The following is a 27,785-nucleotide window of genomic DNA, read 5'->3' as shown; positions in this document are numbered from 1 at the left end:
GCTGGCATCTGATTAAAGTGCACTTTCTCCCCCAGTTCAAGCATAATTCATTGAGCCAGCAAATTCCTAACGCTTAAATTCTGCCAACTTCAAAGTAAATGTCATTACAAAAAGAGATTCCTTGGCTTCATCAACATTCCACCCAGACTGGTCAACTGTGCATCTACAACAGAGCAGGAAAGTCTGCCAAACATGGCATTCCTAGCCTCAGTGCTACAGAGACACAGGTTACTCACCTAAGGACAGCCTCATCCAGCTCCTGCGGCCTATTTGTTGCTCCCATTACTAAAACTCTGTCATCCCCACCGGATTGTACCTAAAAATAAGGGAAATCTTGTCAATGTACAACATGCCAAACATTCTCATAGGGTGTGACCTTACTGGCCGTTCACGCCACGCTCCAGCTGCAGTGAGGTCGGAGAATCTGGCGCCCAGCCAAATTCCTGTTCACTGCAGCGGGATGGGAAAATCTTGCTGGCGTGAACCTTGGTAACATTCCAACCATCGTTTTTCTTAAGAAAAGGGACATTAGTGGCAGCATTAATGTCGAGCAACAAGAGCAACTAAAAAGCTGTCCTGAGGAGATGGTGGTGCACCTTCTTAAACCATTGGTAGCTGTTGGATACAGCTGTGGGATTTGTTAGGTCACTTTGGAAAGCAGTGAAGAGTCAACCATGTTGGTGCAGGACAAGAATCATCTATAGACCCTGACCAGGCAAGAATGGCAGATTTCCTTCCTTAAAGGACATTAGTGTGCCAGTTAGAGATTATGACAATCTAACAGCCTCCATGGTCATTTTTACTGATACTAGCTTTTTAAAATCACCAATTAAAGCAAAATTCAAATTCAAACTGGTGAGATTGGAATTCTCATTTTCTGGATCACGAGTTCAGTAACTTTACCACGACACTATGCTCCTCACAAGTTCCTTCAGAGGAATGAACCTGGAGGGCCATCCCTGTGTGAGAATAACCGTGTCAAGGAGTTTCAAGAGCCTCTGGTTGAACATTGTGGGGAGTAAGAGGACGTGGCTTGCACTTGAATTCAAAAGTAATCTTCAGAAATATTGTTTCAGTGAGACTAGCCAATCTGTGGAATAGTTTCCCCATGGAAGATAGCGGTAGCAGATAGTATTGATTTATCCAAACAACATTAGATAGCTAGCTCACTGGATTACTTGCAGTGGTTTATTTTGCTTTGATTTCCTTTAAGTTTACAGGTTTAATATTATTTTTCTTAATTTGATTCAGGCATTTTAGTGGACCAATCCCTTCCTCTATAATAGTTAGATCATCCACACATTTGGACTTCACTGGAAATAAAACGTGCAAAATGAGCTGCTGATCTGCACACAGTCACCTCAAGTCAAAATTAGGCCCAAGGAATTAATGTTACACCAACAAGCGGTTTGGAAATATGGATTTGATCCAACACTGGATGCAGTGGTCAACAAAACTGTGCTTCTCATATCTAATTTCTGTTCGAAACGACGGAGTTTGTTCACGCATTCCAGAGAGGAAACTGAACGCAGTGTTAGAATGGCTTCCTTTCACTGAGGTCAACAGAGTGTCTCGGTTGAATAGGACACAGAGATGCCATTGCACAGAGGAGAAATGTCTCTGATTCAAAGTAGCAGTTTTGATTGGCAGTCCCAATCCCAAAGTAAGGAGAAGGTTAGAAGTCAAGATACTTTGTCCCAACGGGAATAAAAGTAGGCTGCAGTAAGATAGAGTTGAGGAGTCAAGGAGGCAGAGAACGTACCATGACTGCAATGAGAAGAACTACTACTTATAAGGAGGTGGTTGCTGGTCTGGAAAAATGAATTTGACCCATTAATAGGGTCAGAGCGGCATCCTTTGTTATTGCTTAGGCCATGTGCAGCAGTGTGAAATAAACAACATTTTACTGAAATATTCTATACTGTGCGTGAAAGAAACCAGCAGTTTGATTAAAAATTGACCGTATCTCACCAGTGTTTAAATCAGACGTGCATTTGCAAGCTTGTAGTAAGTTGTACACACAATGAGGGGTTCTCATCATCACAGCCTCAATCATTTCAATGGATATTGGGCAAACTACAAAGTCCATTGACAGGAGAGTTCAGTGATGCTGAACCTAAAAGTACACTAAAAACGTACACAGTAACATCCATTGTGACTGCAATGTGCAGAATATTGTACCTCCTTGTGCTCAATATTTGGCAAAGTCAACCACTCGCTGACTATATTCCAGCTTTGGTCAGATTCAAATCTAGTTCTTGGGATGAAATCAATATTACAACCCTTACCAGCCTACCCCTAAAGAGTCAACACATGACAGACTGCGGCCACCTGTACTCACCCCATCAAATTCTATTAAAAACTCTGTCTTTAAGCGTCTGCTTGCATCATGCTCTCCTTCTCTCCTTTCACACAGGAGGCTGTCTATTTCGTCTGCAAGGAGGATCAACACATTGGTAAATAAGACAAGATCTCAGGCCAGCAGATAGAACTTGCAAAATGCCAGCATTGCAATAGCATACAGTGTTTCCAGATACAACAATGCCTCACCGAATGCTGGTATTGCACTCACCAATGAAAATGATGGATGGCTGAAGCTCTCTGGCTGCTGAAAAGAGAGCTCGAACTAACTTTTCTCCCTCTCCAACCTAAAACAGAAACAGTTCCTTAGAAAGTGATCAAACAATTCAGCACTCCTATTAAAATAATTGCAAATTCCCAAAACATCATTAGCATTAAAAGCCATTCTTAACACAAACTGCAATTAGAAGGCTGAATACTTCAATGTTTAATTAGAATCAGAATCCCTACAGTACAGGAGGCAGCGATTCGGCCCATTGAGTCTGCACCAACCATAATCCCACTTGGGCCCTATTCCCATGACTCGACTAACCTCTTGACACTAAGGGGAAATTTAGCATGGCCAATCAACCTAACCCGCACATTTTTAGAGTGGGGGGAGGAAACCGGAGCACCCGGAGGAAACCCATGCAGACACGGGGAGAATGTGCAGACTTCACACAGACAGTGACCCAAGCCGGGAATCGAACCCAGATCCCTGGCACTGTGAGGCAACAATGCTGACCACTGTGCCACCATGTCACTTCAAAAGTTACAATGAAATCTATTTCTTAATCCGATTTCTGTTTTAGCTTCCACAAGATATCAAAAATCTGGCATAAGTGAACAGCTATTTTGTTTTAAGAGTGGGTGTGGCATTTTCCTGCCAAACCCACTGTGTTTCAGTTTCCATGTCATGTACAATCCCCAGGTGAGACATTTCATCCTTCCCCCCCATTTCAGTTTACAAAGGGTCAAAAACAGAACCAATAAGCGGAAGCTAACGAAGTGTTCCTAAAATTCGCAGGCTGTCATGGTTACTCACGTATTTGGAGGTTAGGCTTGCAGCACTGATATTGAAGAATGTTGCATTGGATTCAGAGGCCACGGCCTTTGCCTAAATTGAAAAAATGAGAAACAATAAATGCTTAATACATAACACATCTTTTAAGATGCACACCAATTCCTTTTAATCGAGACCTCTGACCAAAGACCTCCAAAGAGCCAGGCCATTGTGACACTGTTACTGTCAACCTAACAGAAATCAATAGTAACGGACTTGAAAGCATCTTGTCCTATGACTGTGTTAGAAACTTACCGTGTGGTACATTATCCCAGCTGGACATCCGAGCACTGCCAGTAATCGAGTGCGAACAACAACTTGGATTTATCTCGTGTCTCAAGATGGTTTATGTTCTACAGATTTCTTTGAAGTTTATGACGTATATGAACAAATGCACACAGCAAGATCTCCCAAACAGCAACATGATGAATGACCTGTTAGTCTGATTAACAGTCTTGCGGAGGCTATCTGCAGGGAGCACGGAAAGGACCTGAACTGAAATGGCAAATGCCTGCAGATTGGTCATAAACCCAGTCATTACTGTGCGTTGCTAGCACAGTAATGACTATACAAATATTCTTTTGGCTTCCAAGTGTCTGGGATCTCCCAAGACCATGAAAGGTGCTGCTCATTAGCCTAATTTTTACAGTCATTCTATCTCGATTAAACAGATCTGTACCTTTATATTTAGAGATATGAAATTATACCTCATGCACTGTAAACCATGATATACACATCATGAACATAAAATCTGCAATATCTTAATTATAAGGACAACTGTTTTAAAGGTACATATCAAACTCCTAAATTGAGTTTAAAAGTTTTGTTTTCAAACTGTAAGTGTGGTTAGACTAGCACATTTCTGCGTTTGTTCAAAACTTGTCAGACTCGTCTCGAGAGGTGGCGATGAAGAGTCATTAAAACACAAAGGCGGAAATTTCCGGCTATTCTCATCAGTAGGATCTCAGGGTGCATTGTGAGAAGATACTGTGCCTTTAAGAAATGTATTTGCGTCATGTTTCTTGTGCAGGATCTGTTGTAGCAGTTCTATGCACTCTTGTCTGCATCTGACAGCACTCTGTTGTTACTGCAACAACATAATTGATCTTAATTACTAGAAAGTTTGTTTTAATCTGGACTAATGCAGGGTGGTTATTTTAGCATTATCCCCTGGGCTATTTCAGAGTTGGGCTCGATTAGGTCGTTAGACTTACACAGAGACATCAAGTCAGTCTGCCGTTGGTATCTTTAGAGAGAGGCCACTTTCTCTGTGTAGAGGTTGAAACTGGAATCTGCCAGGAAGCAAGTCTCTTTCTCTGAGATTCTGCTGTTTGGGAGTAGATCTTTCTCTGGTATGAGAATCCGAAGACAGGTTCTGTCTGAATCCCTGTCTAGAGGTGTTAAAAAGCTGGAAACCATCACCATGTGAGCATTTTTGTTTTTGTTTTGGTGCTAATTCTGAAGAGGTATGTCTATCCGGGGGGGGGGGGGGGGGGGGGGGTGCATTGTTTTAAGTTGGAACTATAAAGATTGCTAGTTGTTAAATATTACACTTTGCCATGTTGAAATATTTTAATTTGTAAAAGTTAATCTAATTATTTTTATTGTATTCTGTGTTCTTAAATAAAGTTTATTTTGATAAAAGCTTCCGAGTGGGTCAATTGAATCATACCTGAAACGAAACATCTTATGCTCACCCCAATGTCAAAATCAGAAGGAAAAATTAGGGTCTAGGCTAACTTCATAACATACCTTGGAGATTCTAATTTGGTCCCTAACAATAGAACAGGAAAGTCTGGTGACAGCAGCAGGGATCAGAAGATCCTGCCTCCGGCCAATGGCAGGCTGACTCAGTCACCGCAAAACACGCAGCTTGGGGGGGGGGGGGGGGGGGGGGGGGGGGGAGGGGGGGGGGGGGGTCATGGGAAATTCCACCCAAAGACTCCACCAGGGATGTCCACAATCTTCTAAAGAGTGAAAACCCTTCGGTTTCTAAGGGAACAGGAGATAGGAAGGGAACTTCAAAGGATCGCAACATAATTAACTTTCTTGCTCATTTGAAACAATGACTTATTAAAATTTAACATAGCCATTTTTGTGTTTTTCAATTATACAAGTTAAGCGGCAAGAGGCCATTTTGTGTGGCCATGTGCAGAAAACCTCAATAAGTCAGTTGCAGCCCACTGCTCCGAGCTGACCTAACTATACTGCACGAAAGAGCTATGTTTCTCTCTGCCACCTGGAGTCACAACCCAGCAAAGCATCTAGAAAATCCTCCCTGGTTTGCTGAGAAGAAACCAAGCCATCTTTTAAGTGTTGGTACCGACAGTTTCCACTGAGGAAAGGAGCCTATGCTCTCCCAGAATCTACTCTAACTATTGAGTCCACCTACAGAGCAAAAAATGACCTTTTGACTTCACAAGTCATCCCGCCTGCTGAATCGACCATTACCCCTCTAATTCAAAAAGAAATCAAGCAATGGGCCCCTGCACTGATATCTCCGAGACCATTCTGATATCTCATTTTGAAATAATTTGATGTACGAGGCAAGTTTTCTTTACACGAGGATGGTGGGTGCCTGGAACTTGCTGCCAGGGAGAGGTGGTGGAAGCAGACACGATAGTGACTTTTAAGGGGCGAATACATGACAAATACATGAATAGGATGGGAATAGAGGGATATGGTCCCCGGATGGATAGGGGCTTTTAGTTGTCAGGCAGCATGGTCGGTGCAGGCTTGGAGGGCCGAAGGGCCTGTTCCTGTGCTGTAACTTTCTTTGTTCTAAGTTTTGCAGTGGTTTTAAATGGAGCCACTCACCAATTAAACCACGCACGCATACACACACACATGCCTTTATGTGATTATGATACTTAACAAGCAGCATATTTTTAAGTTTAATTCCAGGCTGTGTTTAAGGAGTAATGAATAATTTTGCTCTTCCCACCAGCTTGAGCAGGTGTCACAATCACCTAAAGTTTCTTTACCTTCTGAAGACTTCCAGACGTAGCGTGTGTTTGATTTTGCAGTGTGCGGTTTGTACATACAGCAGCTGGTCACCACCAATCATGCTGACAACAAGCTGGTTTGCCAATTCAGCAGCATCACAGAGGCACGGCTGACACTACACAGTGACACTACACAGTGACATTAGCCAACACATGGACCAGAATGCTACCGTCCCGCCCGTCACGGGAATCGTGGCGGGCAGGACACAGATCGTGCAAAGGTCCGTCGACCTTGGGCAGGGTTTTCCGGCATTGGGGCAAGTGCGGCCAGAAACCCCGCCTCATGGTGTCCCACATTTCCCAGATGTTGGAACTGCCATAGAGACCAATAACTTTTAAATGATATGATGTGGAGATGCCGGCGTGGGACTGGGGTGGGCACAGTAAGAAATCTCACAATACCAGGTAATCACGAGCTTTCGGAGCGCTGCTCCTTTATCAGGCGGGTGATGAAGGAGCAGCGCTCCGAAAGCTCCCGATTCCAATAAACCTGTTGGACTTTAACCTGGTTTTGAGAGACTTTTAAATGATAGTTACTGATTGGAAGTATCACAGAACAAGATTTCAAGTTTTAAGATTTTTAATGTGCAACAAACTAAAAGTAACATTGGGTAAACACTCAGTAGGCAAATTATACTCTTAAAAGTTAAATGGGGAAAAAAATTAATAGTTTAATGACTGAAAATAACCACACCCCCTACATGGATATACTCTGTCCCTTAAGCTGACACTTCATATACCAGGAAGCAGTTGAAAGCTATTCTCACCTCCAGATGGTTCATTTTCTTTCTCCCTTTTCCAGCCAGCTAACTTCTGAATTGCCTTTCAAGTTGAGGATTACTCCTGGAGATTTCTTCCTTTAGCCAAAACTAGGTGAATCTCCCAGCCTCATTTAAATACTCATTAACTTGGTCTCTACAACCCAAGCGTGAGCTCCACCTGCATTCTACGTGGCTGCCTCCATCACTTTGCTTGCTCTTTCTCTCAGATTCTTGCATACTTGCCTATCTGAGTTTCAGGAATATCTTAAAAAACCTACAAGCTGATACTATAATGGCTTGCTTTGTACTCTTCCCATTTCAAAGCCCATCTCTATGGCAGCATGACTCACATGGGCATTGTATCCAGGTAGAAATGCAAATTAGCTAACCTCTAGACCCCAAATCCAATCTATCTTGGAATTGAACTATAATCATCAACAAAACCCGACTATCCTAATAGCTCCTTGAGAGACTTGGAGCTTAATAGTCTATCCAACGTGGTACCGTTCATTATTTTCAGGTGCGAACCATCTTCCCAGTAGGACAACGTGGGCCCCCCTTTCACCACCAAGTCACCCAAACTTGTTGTTGGGCAGACACCTCCCACCCCCCCTCCCCCCCACTTCATTCCTCCATTGTACCCTAATTTAAAGAGACAGTCCCAAAATATACCAATCTTACAAATTTCATATTTGTAAGAGTCATCAAGGAGTTCACAACCTGCAACTGCAGCTAGACCCATAAAGAATGAAAGCCATTTTGTGCTTTTGATTTCCATGGCTGTTGTTTTAAAGGAATACCGTACACTGGCTAGAAACCATGGCAGGGGACAGTCAGACTGTATTATCGAACAGCATTTCTAAGTGTAGGCGCATTGGGATCCACTCAAGACTATTGAGTACAAGTCAGCAAATCTCTCTTGTCTGCAAGATCAGCTGTTGTATATAAAGAAGATCAAACACAAATTACACTCGAAAGCTGAAAGCTTACAAAAAGCAAGGAGGCCATGGATGACTGTGACACCTGCTCACGCTGGTGAAAGCAAGGAGAAAGAATCCAATCATCAATCCTTGGACAAAGACTGGTACTAAACTTAAAATAGATCATTCCTTAGAACAACTCATTTTAACAACGCCTTAGCTGTAACACCCTTTGCAGCACAGGGAAGAACCCACAGTTATATAGCATCTGTGAGATCCTCTATGGTTTGCCCAGTTAAAAGGCTTCATTTTAAGGTATTTCTGCCTAATGTAACTAATTGTGCTATGCTTTAAGCTAACTTAGGCTAATTTGGCCACATCAGCTTGGAATTCTGGGTCCAGCCAGAAATTTAGCTGCATTCTCTGCAAGTACAATGCAAGATAAACAAGCTTGCTCATAAGGTAAACAGAAGCTTTCAGGGCCACAGAAGCAAGTTGTCGGTGCAGCCGGAGACTGCTTGTACCCAACGCTTTAATAATATAAGTATTCAGTTATATTGTAGACACAGATCAATGTTTAGCTAGTTCGATCCAGACTACGTTTTGAGTAGTTTAATCCAGTGCTGGCTTTGATTGCTCTCTCTCTCTCAAGTAATCCTTATTCCACTTTCTGTAAAATGCTTATAAAAGATGCTTAAATAAAGGAGTATTTACTTCGGACCAGTCGTGCTCAAGTTTACCTGAAGTAAACAGAACCTACAGCACCCTTCACATACGTTTTGAAGTGCAGTCACTGTTGTAATGGAGGACATGCAGCAGCCAATTTGTGCACAATGTCACACAAACAACAATGCGATAATGACCAGATAGTTTGTCTTTGGGTGTTGCTTAAGGGATAAATATTGTCTTGGAAGCAAAGATTTTTTTTTAAAATCACATCCTTTTTGAATTAGTGCCATATTACATCGACCCAAGGCGACCCTGGTTTAAGGTCTTATCTTGAAGAGGGCACCTCTACATTAGCTCCCTCACTGTGGTGTTAGTGTGCCAGCTTCAATTATACATCAATTTGTGGAGAGGGGCTTGAAACCAGAATCTCCTGATTCAAAAGAGAAAAGTGCAGCACACTTGAGCCATGGCTGAAGTAACTTAGTAAGAAGTTTAACAACACCAGGTTAAAGTCCAACAGGTTTATTTGGTAGCAAAAGCCACACAAGCTTTCGGAGCTGCAAGCCCCTTCTTCAGGTGAGTGGGAATTCTGTTCACAAACAGAGCATATAAAGACACAAACTCAATTTACATGAATAATGGTTGGAATGCGAATACTTACAACTAATCAAGTCTTTAAGAAACAAAACAACGTGAGTGGAGAGAGCATCAAGACAGGCTAAAAAGATGTGTATTGTCTCCAGACAAGACAGCCAGTGAAACTCTGTGGGGGTTACAAATAGTGTGATTTGACACACGACGGCGCAGAGTCGCTGAGCAGAAACTGATAGCCAAGTTCCGCACACACGAGGACGGCCTCAACCGGGATATTGGGTTCATGTCCCACTATTTGTAACCCCCACAGAGTTTCACTGGCTGTCTTGTCTGGAGACAATACACATCTTTTTAGCCTGTCTTGATGCTCTCTCCACTCACGTTGTTTTGTTTCTTAAAGACTTGATTAGTTGTAAGTATTCGCATTCCAACCATTATTCATGTAAATTGAGTTTGTGTCTTTATATGCTCTGTTTGTGAACAGAATTCCCACTCACCTGAAGAAGGGGCTTGCAGCTCCGAAAGCTTGTGTGGCTTTTGCTACCAAATAAACCTGTTGGACTTTAACCTGGTGTTGTTAAACTTCTTACTGTGTTTACCCCAGTCCAACGCTGGCATCTCCACATCATGAAGTAACTTATGCATTTGGACAGGTTAAACTAAATCAGGAAAAGGATAGTGTAGTAGCAAGGATGCCTTAATGTTGTACACTGACGTATATTTAAAATGTACATACCAGCATTGTCTTCCCATTTCCTGGTGGGCCAAATAGCAACAATCCTCGAGCAGGAGCTCTCAGTCCAGTGAACAACTTACAGAAATAAAAAGGCAGAGGGAGAAAAATGATTAGAACACTGACTGCAAACTGGACCATTGCTTACATCAGAAATCTCCAAGAACAGACTTTTGCGAGTACAGGGTAAATGGTCGGACTCTGAAGAGTGCAGTTGAACAGAGGGATCTGGGAATACAGGTACAGAATTCCCTAAAAGTGACATCACAGGTGGATAGGGTCGTAAAGAGTGCCTTTGGTACATTGGCCTTTATAAATCGGAGTATCGAGTATAAAAGTTGGAGTGTTATGGTAAGGTTATATAAGGCATTGGTGAGGCCGAATTTGGAGTATTGTGTACAGTTTTGGTCACCTAGTTACAGGAAGGATGTAAATAAGATTGAAAGAGTGCAGAGAAGGTTCACAAGGATGTTGCCGAGACTTGAGAAGCTGAGTTACAGAGAGAGATTGAATAGGTTGGGACTTTATTCCCTGGAGCGTAGAAGATTGAGGGGAGATTTGATAGAGGTGTATAAGATTTTGATGGGTATAGATAGAGTGAATGCAAGCAGGCTTTTTCCGCTGAGGCTAGGGGAGAAAAAAACCAGAGGGCATGGGTTAAGGGTGAAAGGAGAAAAGTTTAAAGGGAATATTAGGGGGGGCTTCTTCACGCAGAGAGTGGTGGGAGTGTGGAATGAGCTGCCGGATAAAGTGGTAAATGCGGGGTCACTTTTAACATTTAAGAAAAACTTGGACGGGTTCATGGATGAGAGGGATGTGGAGGGATATGGTCCAAGTGCAGGTCAGTGGGACTAGGCATAAAATGGTTCGGCACAGACGAGAAGGGCCAAAAGGCCTGTTTCTGAGCTGTAATTTTCTATGGTTCTAGGAGCAGGGATGTGTTGTTGCAATTATACAGGGTCTTGGTGAGGCCACACCTAGAATATTGTGTGCAGTTTTGGTCTCCTTTTCTGAGGAAGAATGGTCTTGCTCTAGAGAGTGTGCAGCAAAGGTTTACAAGGCGGATTCCAGGGATGGTGGGACTGATGTATGAGGAGAAATTGGCTAGGTTAGGATTGTTTTTGCTGGAAATCAGACAAATGAGGGGGGAAATCGCATAGAGACTTATAGAATTCTAACAGGTCTAGACAGGGTTGATGCAGGGAGGATATTCCCGATGGTGGGGGAGTCCAGAACCAGGGCTCACAGTCTGATGATTTGGAGTAGACCATTTAGCACATAGATGAGGAGACATTTCTTCACCCAAAGAGTGGTGAGCCTGTGCAATTCATTACCACAGGAAGTAGTTGATGCCAAAAGATTGAATGTATTCAAGACGCGGCTGGATATAGCACTTGGGGCGAATGGGATCAAAGGTTATGGGGAGAAAACAGGATTAGGCTATTGAGTTGGACGATCAGCTATGATTGTGATGAATGGCGGAGCAGGCTCGAAGGGCCAAATGGCCTCCTCCTGCTACTAACTTCTATGTTTCTATGGTCACTAATGGAAGAACTTGCATTCGAAAGAAAGTATTTCACATGACACAAAAATGGGACTCTGCAGCCAATAAATTACTTTAGAACTGCAGCAAGACATATGCTTATTGTGCAAACCACTTCATTCCATTCCACAACCAGTGCGATTTCTCAGTCTGGACTTGCTCTCAAGGTGAGGCCCTTCCCATATACAGTCATTGGAATTGTCCCAGAACATACCGTGAATGAGAACACACAGCAGCCTAACACAAAGAGAAACTTCACCCCTACAGGAACTCCCAACCTTATTCAATATATAAACACACTGTAATCACTAATAAATCCAACAGAGAATTCAGGAGAAACGCCTTACCCAGCGCTAAGAATGTGGAATGCACTGCCACATCAGTGGTTGTGGCAAAGAGCACAAGTTGCATGCAAGGGGAATTTGGAGAATTGAGGGAGAAAGGAACAAAAAGATGTGTTTTTAGAGTTGGATGAATAGGAGTGGGAGGAGGCACATGTGGAGCATAAACATTTAATGGCCCGTTTCTGTGCTGTAAATTCACTGTAACTATCTGTAAAACAGGATTTTTTTAAAAATCTGAGTGGTTTGAGAATGCCTTCCATATAGAAGTGGACAGTACTCACTTTCCCCCTTAATGGGAATTCGTTTATGGGAATGAGGGTTGTAAAACTCCATTAGAGATTTAAATTATTCGTATGGGTTGCAGAATCAAAGTTATGTTGAACTAAAAATAGTTTTGTTCACAATTCTGCTCGAATCTTCCCAAAGCATGGCCTGTTACCATCGAGACAATGGTTTAGGGTGGATTCTTAATTAGAAGGATCTTTTAATCTATCTGCGCGTGTTTGCGGAGAGGTTTTATGGGAACAAACAGAGGCAGTTGTAGTTTTTCTGAAGACTACATCCCACTGGATTGTGCGCGCTAACAGGAGATGAGAGTAAGATCTTAATTTTAAGCAGAGAAAATATGACCATCATTCATCAGATGTACTGCAGGTAGGGCCATCTCAATTTGGATTTCGTGAGGAGAAAAGCATCTGGAAGATTGGCACCATCTTTCAGACAGTGGAATAAATCTACAGTGGCCCTCAAGACCATTGGGGTATAAAGTAAATCAGCAGAGTTAGTTTGGAAGCTATGGGAAGGTTTTTATATCTGTCTGCACCCTTAATGAGGAGCTGAGTCATCCATAATCACGAGATCGGCAAAGGAAAAAGTGGAGACTCATGTAGCCAAAGCGCAAATGTAAGGACACCCATTGAGCCTTACCTCGGAGGAAAAGCTGGAATACCAAGAAGAATTAAAGTGAATTCTGGAAGGCTGTGGCATACCTTTTTGGGTTGGTCCCAGAACAGTGAATGAATCTTCAGGATTTCTTAAAATAAGGGAACTCTTGTATAAAAAGTAGAACTGAATTTATAGCACAAGTCTTTATATGCTTTAGGGTTATGTTAATAGTAATTACATTTGTTTAATTTTTTTTGATATAAAGTTTTTGTTGAAAAGCGTGAAACCGGATGATGTAGTCCTCATCTGTTAATTAATTACTCGGTGTTCAGATTAGTTTTTCTTTAAACATTAATTGTCATTACACTGAAAATCTCCTCCTCATGACTAATGGCCTGTAAGAGTCAGTCACAGAGATGATTTTGTATAGATTCAGCTTAGTTTTGGGTGGGAATGAGCATGAAATGACACCCGTCGTTCTATCTCGAGACATTGGGACCACTTGTGAGAAGTAAAACAAAAAAGGCCACAGCAGGGGTTCGCAAATCTAGGATTTGGCTAATAGGAAGGGAGTATCATTTTCTTCTCCGAATCATTCACTTTCTCCGAATCCTTCCTAACAAATAGCTCAAGTGGAAAAGTTCAAGATGGTTGATGTTGAAGCAAAATTTCAACAAAATACAAATCCAAAACAAGACAAAAAGCAACAAGCACCGCAAAGATTCTCAGATCGATGGACTTTGCTTACCTCAGGCCTGAGAGACGGAAGAATGACTATCTCCTGCAGTGCCTGCTTTGCCAGCTCCTGCCCGGCAATATCTTCAAAACGGACAGATGGCGCACTGTTTAAAAAGAGACGTTTGTACTTTCCATTAATTCATCTAGTATCAGCTGGGGCCTTACCAACATCTTTGCAATTATTTGTTGCAGTCAGGTTTGCACCTATGTCTCTGAAATAACAGGCCCAATCCTCTCCCTTCAGCCACCCCGAGTCCCAAAACACCCACGGGAATATTAGCACCCACACTCTCAGGGAACAAATTATTGAATTGTGTAAACAAAGCACATGTTGCAAGATTTTGTAGCAAAATAAATCCTCTAATGTTTTCCTCTATTTGTCACACTGCTTCACGATACAGTACATGCACCCTGCTAATCACTCTCTATACTCACAGCAGCAACCATTGATATAAACAGGCTATCATTAAAATACAAGCTAAAACCTGCAGGGTTCCCAATGATCAAAGGGGTCAATGCACAAGAGTGCACAACACAGCTATACAAACAAGCAAAATCCCATGATCAATGACAGATTCGAAAATCAACTAACAATGGGGTCCCTTCAGCAGGTTTCCGTTCTCCCAGGCTAGGGAGGGTTGGAGGAAAACATTAAATTGATCACAAATGTTATAACCTCTCTAAGAAAGAACGAGCGCACAGACGCATGGGCAAAGACAGGAAGGTGATGTTTCCTTGATAAAAAGGTTGCGATTTGGTCAGGTAAATTCATCCACAAAGCTCACAGAGCACCTGCAGGTACACCTTGAGGAAAAAAAATCTCAAACACAGGTTTGTAGCCGAATCGCAGCCCAGTTATAGTGGAACGCAACATGGACGCCATTTTGTAGAACTTGTAAAAAATATTTTTACAACAACAGGCTTATCAAATGGTACTTTCAAATCACTGGGAAGTCAAATTGGAGCAAACATCGTGAACAGATTATTTTGAGAAGAAATGCTTTTGAAGGAAGGATGCGGGAGGTGTAGTAATGTTACTGGAGTAGTAACCCAGAGAGTATGAATTCAACTCCCACCAATCTGAGAACAGACAATAAATATCAGTCTTGCTTACAACAGCTTCATCCTGGGACTACATTATATTTAGAAGTATAAAACACCTGGCATTGCCAACACAAGAGAAAAGCTCTTACTCTTTTTCGAATAGTACTACAGCATCTTTATAACTACTTCTGAGGCTAAGCAGGGCCTCAGTTTAACTGCTCATCAAAAGATGGCATGTCTGCCAGTGCAGCATTCCCTCAGCACTGCACTTAAGTGCCAGTCTAGCTGATATGACCAAGTCTCTGGAGTGATGCACTGTAAAATAAAACAGATATGACCAAAGCGTTACCTTTCATTGGATGTCAGAGTAGGAATCCATAGAATCCCTACAGAGTAAAAGGTGGCTATTTGACACATCAAGACAGCATCAACTCTCCAAAACAGCATCTTACCCAGGACTCTTCCTCCTCCTACCCCACCCCCCCCCCCCCCCCCAACCTTTACTAGCAGTAACAAAGTTTCTCCGATGTAAATGCGGTTTTTTTCTGCCTTCATGTACAATGAAGCTCAAATTGTCGACATATGGCACACAGTTAGTTAGTTACCTGTCCACCACTTCATTCAGGATGAGGTTTGCCAGCTTACTGTCGACGTTTCGAAAGTTTTTCAAATCCTTCTTCTTCCGAGGGGTTGCAACAGGAGTGGTAGGTTTGTTTGGTCTGGCGGTGTTTTTTGTACCCGTAGCCTGTAAAAAGGGAAATCTTTCAGCACATCAAATCAAGCTTCAAAGAAAAAGCACGGTGAAACTCTCAAAAAGCTGAAAGAGTTAGGCTTCTAATTACACCCCCTCCCCCAATCCCATTTCTGGAACCTCCTTCAATGCTAGAACCTTCCCTCTCTCTCTAACCTCCTGTACCCCTACAACAACCCTAATATCATTCAGAAGAGCCAACAGTTTTGTGGGAGAGAGAGAAATAGTGTTTCACAAATGAATTAGAACTCTTAGAGGATGTACAAGTAGGGTGGATAAAGGGGAACCTGTAGACGTAGTGCATTTGGGTTTCCAAAGGGCATTCAACTAGGTGCCATAAAAAAGGTTGCTACATAGGATAACAGCTTATGATATTGGGGGTGATATATTAGACTGGATAAATAATTGGCTAACTGGGTCAATTTTCAGGTTGGCAAATTGTAACTTGCCACAGGAATCAGTGCTGGGACTATTTACGATCTATTAATGGATAGAATGAAGAGACAGACTGTATTGTAACCCAATTTGCCGATGATACAAAGATAGTTAGAAAAGCAAGTTTTAAGGAGGATACGGAGTATGTAAATGGATATAGATAGGTTAAGCAAGTGAGCAGAAGACTAGCAGATGGAATATAACGTGGGAAAATGTGAGGCTGACCACTCTGGCTGGAAGAATCGAAATGCAGATTATTTAAATAGAGAGACTGCAAACCCTGCAGTACAGAGTGTCCTTCTGCATAAATCACAAAAAGCTAACATACAGATACAGCAAGTAATTAGAAAGGCAAATGGAACATTGTTCTTTATTGTACAGGAGTGAGGTATGAGTGTAGGGAAATCTTGCTACTACCATACAGCACTCTGGTGAGACCAGACGTAGAGTTACTGTGTACAGATTTGGTCTCCTTACTTAAAGAAGGATATACTTTCATTGGAAGCACCCCACAGAAGGTTCATTAGGCTGATTCCGGAGATGAAGGGGTTACCTTAGAAGGAAAGACTGAGCAGGTTAATTTGAGGTTAAGAGTATGAGAAGTGAAACATATATAGAACAGGTGAAACATATATTGAAACACAACATTCTGAATGGGTTTGACAGGGTAGATGCTAAGAGAATGTTTCCTCTCGTAGGGGAATTAGATTTGGGGTGCAGAGTTTAAAAATAAGGTCTCTCCCATTTAAGATGGAGACAAGAGCAAAGACAATTACAGCACAGGGACAAACCCTTTGGCCCTCCAAGCCTGCACCGACCATGCTGCCCGTGTGAACTAAAACCTCCTACCCTTCTGGGGACCATATCCCTCTGTTCCTATTCATGTATTTGTCCAGACGCCCTTTAAAAGTCACTAATGTACCCGCTTCCACTACCTCCCCCGGCAGCGAGTTCCAGACACCCACCAACCTCTGTGTAAAAAAAAAAACTTGCCTCGTACATCACCTTTAAACCTTAGCCCTCGCACCTTAAACCTATGCCCCCTAGTAATTGACTCTTCCAAGGAGGGATTTCTTCTCTCAGAGTCATTAACCATTGGAACGTTTCCAGATTGTGATAGAGGCTGGGTCATGGAATATATTCCAAGGCCGAGTTAGACAGATTTTTATTAAAAAGGCAGGAAAGTAGAGTTAAGATCTTGGCTGATCTGATTATGACCTTATCAAATAGCAGAGCAGGTACAATGGGCTGAATGGCCCACTCCTGCTCTTATTTCTCATGATCTTATGAATCCTCTTTCTCTCTGCAACCTCCGTCAGCCTTACAACCCCCTCCATCTTAGCATTCATCCAAATCTGGGCTTCATGTATTCCTGCATTCCTTCATCCATCATTAGTGGCTGTGCCTTTGGTTATTTATGCCCTGAACTCAAGATTCTCTCCCCAAATCCCTCAATCCTTCTCTCTCTGCCCCTCCCTTAATAACCTCCCTCTTTGACCAAACTTTGATCACCTGCCCTCACACTTCATGCAGCTCGGTTTCAAATTTTGTCTGATAACACACCTGTGAAGCACCTTGGGGCGTTTTATTATGTTAAAAACTTCCCACAACATTACACAGGACTGTTATCAGCCCAATCATAATATAATGAATGTTATTCTATTGATGCTTAAAAAAAACATAGGCAGATTTTTCAGTTAATCTTGGGAAACATAAAATTAGAAAAGAAGGTCTAGCACAGGATGTAACAGCACCTTCTTGCCTGGGCCAAAACCCCTCCTCGCGTGCTGATCTTACACAGTCCATTATTTCCTACTTCCTTCTCATATCCAGGTATATATATTACAGTAACTGGCCAGAACCTTTCTGAATTCTGCAATCAACTTAGCATTAATTACCATTCATGGTGAAGCATTCGCCATTTCGATAAAACCAAATTTTTCATCACTTTTTTAAAAAATCTAATATTTAGCTTGAGATCATTGCCCCTTCGATTTAGTCAAGTGTAAGCCACCCCTATCAACCTAGTCTATTTCTTATAACATTTTGAGCACCTGTATCAAATAAGCTCAGTATTAAATATGTAGCCCAGTTAGTGGCACATTTGGCTATGGGTCATAAAGTTATGGATTTAGGTCCCTTCTCTTTTCTAGGGGCAGCACAGTGATTAGCACTGCTGCCTCACAGTGCCAAGGACCTGGATTCGATTCCCGGCTTCGGTCACTGTCTGTGTGGAGTTTGCATGTTCTCCCCGTGTCTGCGTGGGTTCCCTCCAGGTGTTCCGGTTTCCTCCCACAATCCAAAGATGTGCGGGTTAGGTTGATTGGTCGTGCTAAATTGCCCCTTAGTGTCCCAGAATGCGTAGGTGAGAGGGTTTAGCGAGGTAAATATGTGGGATTACGGGGATAGGGCCTGGGTGCAACTGTTGTCGGTGTAGACTTAATGGACGGAATAGCCTCCTTCTGCTCTGTAGGGATTCTACAATTCCAGAATCTTCAGCAAGTAATTAAGCCGAAACCTAGTGCATGCTGCACTGGAGTTACATCTTTGCGATAGGCTGCCTTCAAGAACACTTATAACCTTCAAATTATCTTGCAGCCTACACACCTCCTTGCTGCTGAGAAGGTACTCCAGCATGTTTTAGTGATGCTTGTTCTAGACCAATGAGACCTTCCATTATACAGATCCTTCCTTCCATTCTCAGAGTTAATCTGATCCTCTAACCAAGCCTATCAAAATAAAAAAATCATTTCATCCTGTACTCAAACTAGTTGTCCTGTTTGCCTACATGATGTCACTTCCAAATAGAGTAGTGCAAGAGGAACATTGATGTTTTGAGGCAGAGTGAAGTGTGAAAAGGAAATCTTCCTGCAAGTAGAGCCAGGATCCAAGGGTTTGCAGTGGTTTAAATGAAAAAGTTTTAAAAGTTTATTAGTCACTAGTAGGCTTACATTAACACCGCAGTGAAGTTGCTGTGAAAATCCCCTCGTCGCCACACTCCGGTGCCTCTTCGGATACACTGATGGAGAACCAGCACATCTTTCAGACTGTGGGAGGAAGCCGGAACACCCGGAGGAAATACACGCAGACACAGGGAGAACATGCAGACTCCACACAGACAGTGACCCAAGCTGGGAATCGAACCCATGTCCCTGGCGCTGTGAGGCAGCTGTGCTAACCACGGTCCCACTGTGCAGTGGCAAGTGCAAGAAAGTAACCCACACAGCAACTGTTAGCCACGCAGGAGGGCACAAGGAATCTCTTTTCTTTTAGTTGGCTTTGACTTCTTGGAAAGAACTAGGGTGAACCAAATTCAGGAAGCACAAATGCTAGAGCAAGGAACCTGTAGCAGACATGCTGGGGGCCAGGAAGGAAAGGAAATTGTACATACATCATCGGAAGACCTCAATATTTCAAAGTAAAATTTTGAAGCTTGCATCATTAAAGGGGAAGTAACGTTCGCGCCACACAAGTGGCGGGCAATTGAATCTCCAAGAAAGAATCTAACCATTTTCCATTGGCATTCAATGGCATTACCACCACTGAATCCCAACAATCAACATACCATTGAGCAGAAAGTGAACTAGCCATATAAAAGCAGGTCAGAGGCTAGGAATTCCGCAGCAACCAACTCATCTCCTGACGTCCCAAAACCCCTGTCCACCATCTACAAGTCATAAGTCAGGAGCGTGAAGAAATACGCTCCACTTGCTAGGATGAGTGCAGCTGCAAGGAAAAGTAGCCCATTTGATTGGCACTCCATGCATCACCTTAAAAGGTTCGCTCCCTCCACCAACAATGCACAGTGGCAGCAGTGTGTGCCATCTACTAGATGCACAGCAGCAACTCATCGTGGCTTCTTCGACAGCACCTTTCAAACCCGCGACCCCCACCACATAAAAAGACATGGGTAGAAGATTCATAGAATACCAACACTTGCAGGTTTCCCTCCAAGCCAAACATCAACTCGACTCGGAACTATGTTGCCATTCCTTCAATGTCACTGGTTAAAAATCCTGGAATTCCCTCCTTAATAGCACTGTGGGTGTACCTACACCACATGAACTGCAGCAATTCAGAAAGATGGCTCGCCACCATCTTCTCAAGGGCAACTAGGGATGGGCAACAAAGGCTTGCCTGGCCAGCAATACCCACATCCCTTCAGTGAATGGAATAAAGAGACCCTTTCTAACAAGAGGGTTAGAAACGGGAGAAAACAGTGACTGCAATTCAAAAGTAAAGCATTTAGATGTCCTGAGGTCGTGATGACACCGTAGAAATGCAAGCCTGGGTTTTCTCTTCTATCTCAATCTGTGATAGGTGCAAAATCCATAATTTAAAATTAAGAATTCTGCAGAAAGTGACCCTTAATCCAGAATTCCCGCTGAGCAGCTTGAGAAGGCACTGGAAAAGAAAAATAATTTAGAAGAGCAACCAGGGAAAGTTAACTCCATTCCTTTAAAGTACAGAGGCAGCACGGTGGCATAGTGGTTAGCACTGCTGCCTCAGTGCCAGGGACCCGGGTTCAATTCCAGCCTTGGATCTCAGTGACTGCGTGGGTTTCCTCCGGGTGCTCCGGTTCCCTCCCACAATCCAAAAGACGTGCCGGTTAGGTGCATTGGCCATGCTAAATTCTCCCTCAGTGTACCCGAACAGGCGCCGGAGTGTAGCTGCTAGGGGATTTTCACAGGAACCTCATTGCAGTGTTAATGTAAGCCTGCTTGTGACACTATTAAATTAACTTTAAAGTACAAGTTATTCCATGTTCGTACCTGCAGAATTATATGCTTATCGATTAGCTCTTTTGTAGGTCACAACATTTGACTGCTAGAAATTCCCCAAAGATTCGCAATTTCCAATGATAGATGTCTTAGAGCAATTCCAGCCTGTGTTCCAATCACAGTTGATAGGACTAGGTGCCTGTGGTTTGCTTTCGCAGTTCATGAGGGCATCTGAAGCCTGACTTACAAAATTAGCTGCATCCATCTATTATGTTTAAAATGGAGCAGATCAAATATATGAATGCATTTCAGGCCAGCAAGGACAAGACTGAAATTGGCACAAAGCTTGACCAGCTGGATATATACTTTAGAAAGGAAGGAGCAGGGAAAGAAGGAAAGAACAGAGGAGTGAGAATATTCAAAAGCTCTCTCAAAGAGCCAACACAAATAGGATGGGCTGAATACCACTCTCCGTGCTCTAAAACTCTGAGCTCGCAGAATTAAACTGAACTGGTCACCTAGTTAAATTCACAGTTCAGCCAAATGATCGATTCCTTTAAGACCCAACAGCAGTCAAATATCAAAGCAGGCGACTGATTCGAAGATAAGAATCATGAAACTGAAGAGACGTCAATGTCCTCGATGAAAGGAACTCAAAAAACCAAGTCAAAATTTGGAAGTGTGGCCAACCAAGTGAACTTTAAAAAATTTAAAGTCAACTTTAAGGCTCAAGGCTGACAAAGCATTAACACTGCAGTGAATCTGATTTACATCCAAACCCATCACTCAATGTAAATAAATCAAAATAGACTGCTGAGCAGTGAGCCAAGGCCGGAGGACGTCAGGGAGCGTATCCTTGTACACTGTCAGAGATGAACAAACTGAGCATCCAAGCAGACTCCACACTGGCACTGCAAATTTATTGATAAGAAATAAATACGGCAATTAAAATCAATTAGACATAGCACAGAGGAATAAACAAACACTGCATTGTCCACTCCTCTGGCTAGAGTCATAATTCCTGTCGCTTCCAAGTGTTCCTTCCTGCTATCCTGCTCCCACACTCTCTTTCTCCCAGTTCATAGCCTGTCTCCTTCTAGACATGCCATGTGCCCACTCACTGTTCCAGAGACAGCAGCTCCACTAGCCAGTGTTTCTTCTATTGTCACTTTACTCAATTACGTACTATCGGAAGTCCTTGCATTGTAATCAAATGGTTTTGGTTCAGCTAAGGCTGCATGTTTGATCTAACCTGGTACTTGCTAAAGTATAGTCCTAGAATCCACTCTACTGCTTTTCACAAGTAAATTATGAGGTTTACCTATACAAGGAACTGTTAAGCTGCCTGCCACTAATGCAGCCAAGCACACCTCACAGACTTGGGATTACAAAGTTCCCCGAATCCAAGCAGAAAAGAATTCTACTCCCAGGAATTCTGCCAAACGTCATGATCTCATAAATGAATCAGGCTGACTGGTCAATCAACAGTATAGATATTAAGGATGTGTATGACCAGGACAAAGACAAGGCAAGAACCATGCTCCATTGTGTTACCTTGGCAGTTGAGGTGCTGGGTTGAGGTGTCCGCGAAGTCCCAGCGCCATTGGAGATTCCACTGTGGCTCTGAGCCCTCTGATGACCTCGCTGCCCTGGGGAGGTGATTTTTGCTGTATACTTGGAACGAGGGAGGGAATTGCTCGCGTGGGTCAAAGGATCCTTTCTCTTCGGGACAGCTCCGCTATCTAGAGTCAAATAAAGGTAGAGTTGGAGTCAAAACAAGAGACCATATGACCAATAAACAGAAAATAATCAGCTACAATTACCCAGTACGAGGAAGTGATAATGTTCATCGTTTTTCAGGGGCATTTTTAAAATGCTGAAATATGTTGCAGTACAATACTGTGGCAGCAGATGGTGGTGTTGGCTGCTCTTGCGTCTTAGGAAAGGGAAAAAATGTACCATTCATTCCCACAAATGGCAGATTTCACTTAGCTCTTTTTAAAAGAAGCCTAGTAGTCAAATACACCAAGAAAAATTAAGTTTCATTCTGGATGGTAGTAATGAAAAGCCACAATTCAGTATAGATGTACACCCAAGCATTTGACTAACAACTGCTCAATTATACTGCTGCCCAAGGTCACGGCAACAGGATTAGGCCCTTCAGCCCCTTGAGCCACTTTGAACAATCAATTAGACCATGGATGATGGCTCACGCCTCTATTTAATGGGCATTTGAGAGCTCTGCAGGAACTTAATGGCCCGACCCATGAGTAATATGACAGTGAAGATAATGAGAAATATTTCCTTTTTAAACCAAATTAAGAAAAATCATAAGCATAAAAATCAAAACGAGGGCAAGTCCCAAGTGCGACACTACCTCCACACCAAAGTGAATAACAGTGTGCACTGGAGGTTTGCAACTCGCTAACACTGGGAGCTAAAGCTGGTGCTAGCAAGCTGATCTTCAAAGATTGGGCATAAAAATGTACTAAGGACTAAAATAAAGGCAGGTGGGACCACCGATTAGGAAGACACTGTCATTTAAAATATAACATAGCTAGCCGGGTAGACAGACAAGGGGCAGGTGGGATTTAGTACAGATAAGTGTGCAGTGATGCATTTTGACAGGAGAAACGGGGAGAGGCACGTACCTGAATGTGCAGGGACAGTGTTACCTGAAAGTTCATGTGCACAGGTTTTTGACAGTGGCAGGACATACTGAGAGAGTAGTTAGCAAAGTGTATGGGATCCTAGGCTTCATAAATGGCTGGAACTTTCCAGCCGTTTAGGCTGGTGGGTTCTTCCTGTTCCACCAACGGCGGCGAGGGGTATATTCAACAGGAAATCCCATTGACAACGGCGGAAGACCAGTGGGCCACCTCCACTGCCCTAAAATGCACAGCAGGTTGCACAGAAAATCCCACCCAATAAGTACAAAAGCAGGGAAGTTATAATACTAAACCTTTACAAAGCTCTAGCTAGGCCACGACCAATTACAACCAGTTCTGTTCACCACACTTTAGGAAGGGACCTCGAGAAGCTACTGAGGAGATTTCCCAGGATGGTTCTGGGGTGAGATTTTATAACTACAAGGTTAGATTGTGGTTGTCTTCTTGGGAACAAAGGGGATTGAGGGGAGATTTGAAAGAAGAAATTGACTGGTTTGGATAAGGCAGATAAAGAAAAGCTATTCCCACTAGCTGACGCCACAAGGACTGGGGACACCAATTTAAAGTTGTGGGCAAAGGAATCCAGGAAACGTGAGGAAGAATATTGCTAAACCATGACCTGGAATTCAATGCCCATAAGGAATTGGGGGAAATAAGCTTACAGGGATGGCCAGAGGGATGGACCCGGTGAGTGGGACTGATTGGATTGCTCTGCACAGCCAGCGTGGGCTCTATGGGCCACACACTTTTTCTGTGTTCTAACAACTCTACAACTGCATATGGCTTTTGCACGTTGAAGTATCCATGATTCAGTCCCTCTCTCTCCTTGTTTGTTATTGTCCAGTCATAAACTAACAATAAATCATTGTCCTATGCAATGTCAAATGATATGAAGCTACATAACCACATGAGAGAGAATGGAATAGAATTACAAAAGTACTTCAATGGCTGTAAATTGATTTGAAATATCCTTAATTCATGGAAGGTGCTAGATAAATGGAAGTTTTTGCTTTAATTAAAATTGGACTTGCATGATTTTGCATACAAAAGAGAAAGGTGTAATAGAATACAACCATACAGACTGCATATTATCACTCCATTTCCAATGCCTGTTTTTTTTTCCCTAGAATCCTTACAGTGCAGAAGCAGGCCATTCGGCCCATCAAGCCTGCACCGACAAACAATCCTCCTAGACCATAACTCCACTTAGTTACCCTGCTAGTCCCTTTGACACTGAGGGGCAATTTAGAATGGCCTATCAACCTAACCCGCACATCTTTTTAAATGAACCTAGTTTTAAAGAGATGTACCGAAATCAGGAAGGGTCTTTTAACCTGTGAAAGCTGGTGTCTCCACTGATCAGTGTGCAACATCTATTGCCGTGACTTCAATCACAACCCCAGTGAAGAAAGGCCTATCCCAATGACAACCAAGTGAAAGCAGCAGCAACTCGCTTTGGTGTCCTTCGTGCTTCAGAGGAGAAAGGGAAATTATTCATACTCTCTTCCTGAGGGTTAAGAGATGGGATTAAGCATGGCTGAAGATGTGGATCTCTGATGGTGTTAAAAGGGAAGGCAGCGAAAAGGGAGAAGTTTAGTGAAAGAGAACAAGATTCATTGATGCTGCCATGAGGGGACCTGCGTCTAGGAGAGCAGTCAGCAACAGCAGAGGAGATAGAGCTGCATGGCTGGAGGAGCTTGCAGTGAGATAGAACAAGGTTAAACCATGTAAGGATCTGTAAATTTTAAGTGTGATCAGGGAGGGAGGCAAGTCAATAAATCTCAGCGAGGATGTTGGTAATTGAGGAGCTGGACATAATGCAGAGGAGGATACAGATTGTTGGGATTTCAGGAGGCAGGAGGCTGTCAAGAGGTGGGGAAGGGAAATGTTGGTTCAGAATTTCAGGGGATAAGGTAGTGAAGCAAGCCAGCTTGGGGATCATTAATACTTTTTTAAAAAACCATTGTACTGCAGTCCAACATTAAAATCTACATTATTCAAATTTTGGTATCCAGGTTTATCATTTTGTTTGTAACAGCACTGAATTGTCTGGATGTTTCCAAGGATCACTCAAGAGAGCTTGCCTCCCCACTTTCAACTCTGCCAATGGACATCACCCAGCTACGTACCCTTTCTTACGCTGCTGGATGAGTTCAGTAACACTTGCTGTTTCAGCACATTCTTATACCCTCTCTCTTTCCTGACAGCTGGCCAACAGTCTTTTAAACCCGTTTCCACTTTAATCACCTTTCCTGGCAATTTAACAGCAACAATTTTGTTCCAACAGTATAATCTAGCCATGTAGCATCGTCCTGGAACCCCCTTACTTGTAATTACTTTGCAAATCACAAACTGCCCCGGTTAGAGGTAAAGACTTTCTTTAGGTTATAGAATGCAGAGGACGTTTATCACTTGTAAACGATACAGGCTGATTTACTGAGAGGTTTAGTTAAAAGTGTGGCTTTAAAAACAAAGAGAGGCTTTAGCTACTCATGCAGTTGTTGGTGAGTCTGTGGAGCTTTTTCAGTAATTGTCAACACATTCAATCTTGTATACACATGCCCAAAATGTAGAACACAAAGTTCTGGGAAAGCAGAAATTGCTGTGCCTAAAATTAAAGTACAAATGGAATAACGAAATGGTCACGTGCAGAATATTTGTATTTTTGGATAACTATAATCTAGATAGCTTTAGCACAGACATCAAAATGTAGAATCATTAAAACTTGTAGCTCAGGAGGAGAACATCTGGATCATTATGCTTGTGCAAATTCTTTTTATCCAATTAGTCAAACCACTCTGCCCCTTTCCCGTAACCCTACAATTTTCTCTCCTTGAAACATATATTCAATTACGGGGTGTCAGTGGCAAGGCCAGCATTTATTGCAAATCCCTAATTGTCCTTAACTGAGTAGCTTGTTAGGCCATTTCGGAGGTCAATTAAGAGTCAGTCACAAGGTCAGACCAGTTAAAGATGGCAAATTACATTCCCTAAAGGACATTAGTGAACCAGATGGGTTTTTCATGACAATCCAGTAGTTACATGGAGTTATTAACTGAATTTAAATTTCACGGCTACTGTGATGGGACCTGAATTCATGTTTCAAGGTAATTTTTCCAGGTCTCTGGATTACTAGTCCAATAACATGACCACAACACTACCATCCCCTTTTGAAGTTTACTGTTGAATCTGCTTCCACCACCCTTTCAGGCAGTGGATTCCAGATCATGACTCGCTCTGTAAAAATAATTCTCCTCACCCTAAATCGGAATCCTCTGATTACCAAATCTTTGTCACGGGAAACAATTTCTCCTCATTTAGAATCATAGAATCCATACTGTACAGGAGGTCGTCATTTGGCCCATCGAGCCTGCACTGACAACAATCCCACCCAGGCCCTAACCCCGCAACATCACGGATTTACCCTGCTAATCCCCCTGACACCGAGGAGCAATTTAGCATGGTCAATTAACCTAACCTGCACATTTCTGGACTGTGGAAGGAAACCCATGCAAACATGGGGAGAACGTGCAGATTCCACACAATCACCCAAGCCAGGAATTGAACCCAGGCCCCTGGCGCTGTGAGGCAGCTGTGCTAACCACTGTGCCACCGTGCAATTCATTCAAACCCTTCACGATAATGAATGTACTGAATCTCCATAAACAGGCATTTCACACTAGCCATCACAGAATCTTCAGACCAACGCAGTAAAAGCCATCTGGTTTTCTGGCAACCATTCATCCTCACAATACTTGAACTATGAGGGTTAATTCGTTGATCCGATTTGCCAAGCACGGTGCCACAGGCAAAGGAATAGCAGCTGGGAGAAAATTAGCACAACACTGTATCACCATCATTCACCTTGGGCCTGACGACACTCCTTTTGCGCAGGCGTTGGCAAGTTGACCCAAGGGAGTCATCCCTTAACCATGGAGCACTTTGTATACAACCTATTCAAAAGGCAACTGCAATTTCTAGGAAAATGTATACGTATATATTCTTCATTAAATCAAATGGTTTGCCATCTAATAAAGCCAATGTTTTGTTGAGCAGAGGAAACCCACCTGACTGGATCCGTGCACTAGGGCACGGCGGGCCTGGAATGTCTCTACACACCTCCCTCTCGGGCTTGGAAAACCTCGCACATGCTAGCATCTGCTCTATACAACACAATAAGTGGGCACAAACAACAACAAAAAAGAAAATAAGTACAGACAGAGCAAACAAGTTAAATAGATTGTGCTGTAGAATTTTGAACTGCGTGGATATTATATCAAATTAAAGAGCAAATTTGGGTGTGCGCTTTCACACAATTCTTGTCAACGACCTGCACTTTTTGAAGAATACCATCCATCCAGATTTTGGAAAAGGTGCGAGAAAAGTACGTTGGAACAAGGTAAGAAAATCAAAGGATGTCACAACAGATTTTCATTTCCAAACCCTCATTATATCCTGTCTATTCCACATAGGCTCCTGAAATCTAAACGCAGAAAGGGATTTTAATCACAGTTCCAGGGCTAATAAATGCTGGAAGTTCCTCTCAAAGTTTGCCTACAAGCACCACGAT

The 27,785-nt window shown here is 42.8% G+C and overlaps 1 protein-coding gene across 2 annotated transcripts in view; it reads right to left on the bottom strand.

The window, feature by feature from the left end:
- spast (spastin) overlaps positions 1-27,785 on the bottom strand; it is a 64,063-nt gene that overhangs the window by 14,734 nt on the left and 21,544 nt on the right. The window contains exons 4-12 of one of the 2 annotated variants that reach the window (XM_078213373.1): positions 27,283-27,378; positions 22,101-22,288; positions 15,245-15,384; positions 13,606-13,699; positions 10,089-10,163; positions 3,386-3,457; positions 2,573-2,648; positions 2,342-2,433; positions 237-316 (exon numbers count right to left, since the gene is read on the bottom strand). In XM_078213373.1, the coding sequence (XP_078069499.1) occupies positions 237-316; positions 2,342-2,433; positions 2,573-2,648; positions 3,386-3,457; positions 10,089-10,163; positions 13,606-13,699; positions 15,245-15,384; positions 22,101-22,288; positions 27,283-27,378 (913 nt within the window). The remainder of the gene's footprint in view (positions 1-236; positions 317-2,341; positions 2,434-2,572; positions 2,649-3,385; positions 3,458-10,088; positions 10,164-13,605; positions 13,700-15,244; positions 15,385-22,100; positions 22,289-27,282; positions 27,379-27,785) is intronic. The other variant, XM_078213374.1, reaches the window with a different exon arrangement.

The sequence above is a fragment of the Mustelus asterias genome, chromosome 5 (genome assembly GCF_964213995.1).
Source record: "Mustelus asterias chromosome 5, sMusAst1.hap1.1, whole genome shotgun sequence".
Taxonomy (NCBI): Eukaryota; Metazoa; Chordata; class Chondrichthyes; order Carcharhiniformes; family Triakidae; genus Mustelus; species Mustelus asterias.
This window is presented reverse-complemented; position numbering and strand designations above follow the sequence as displayed.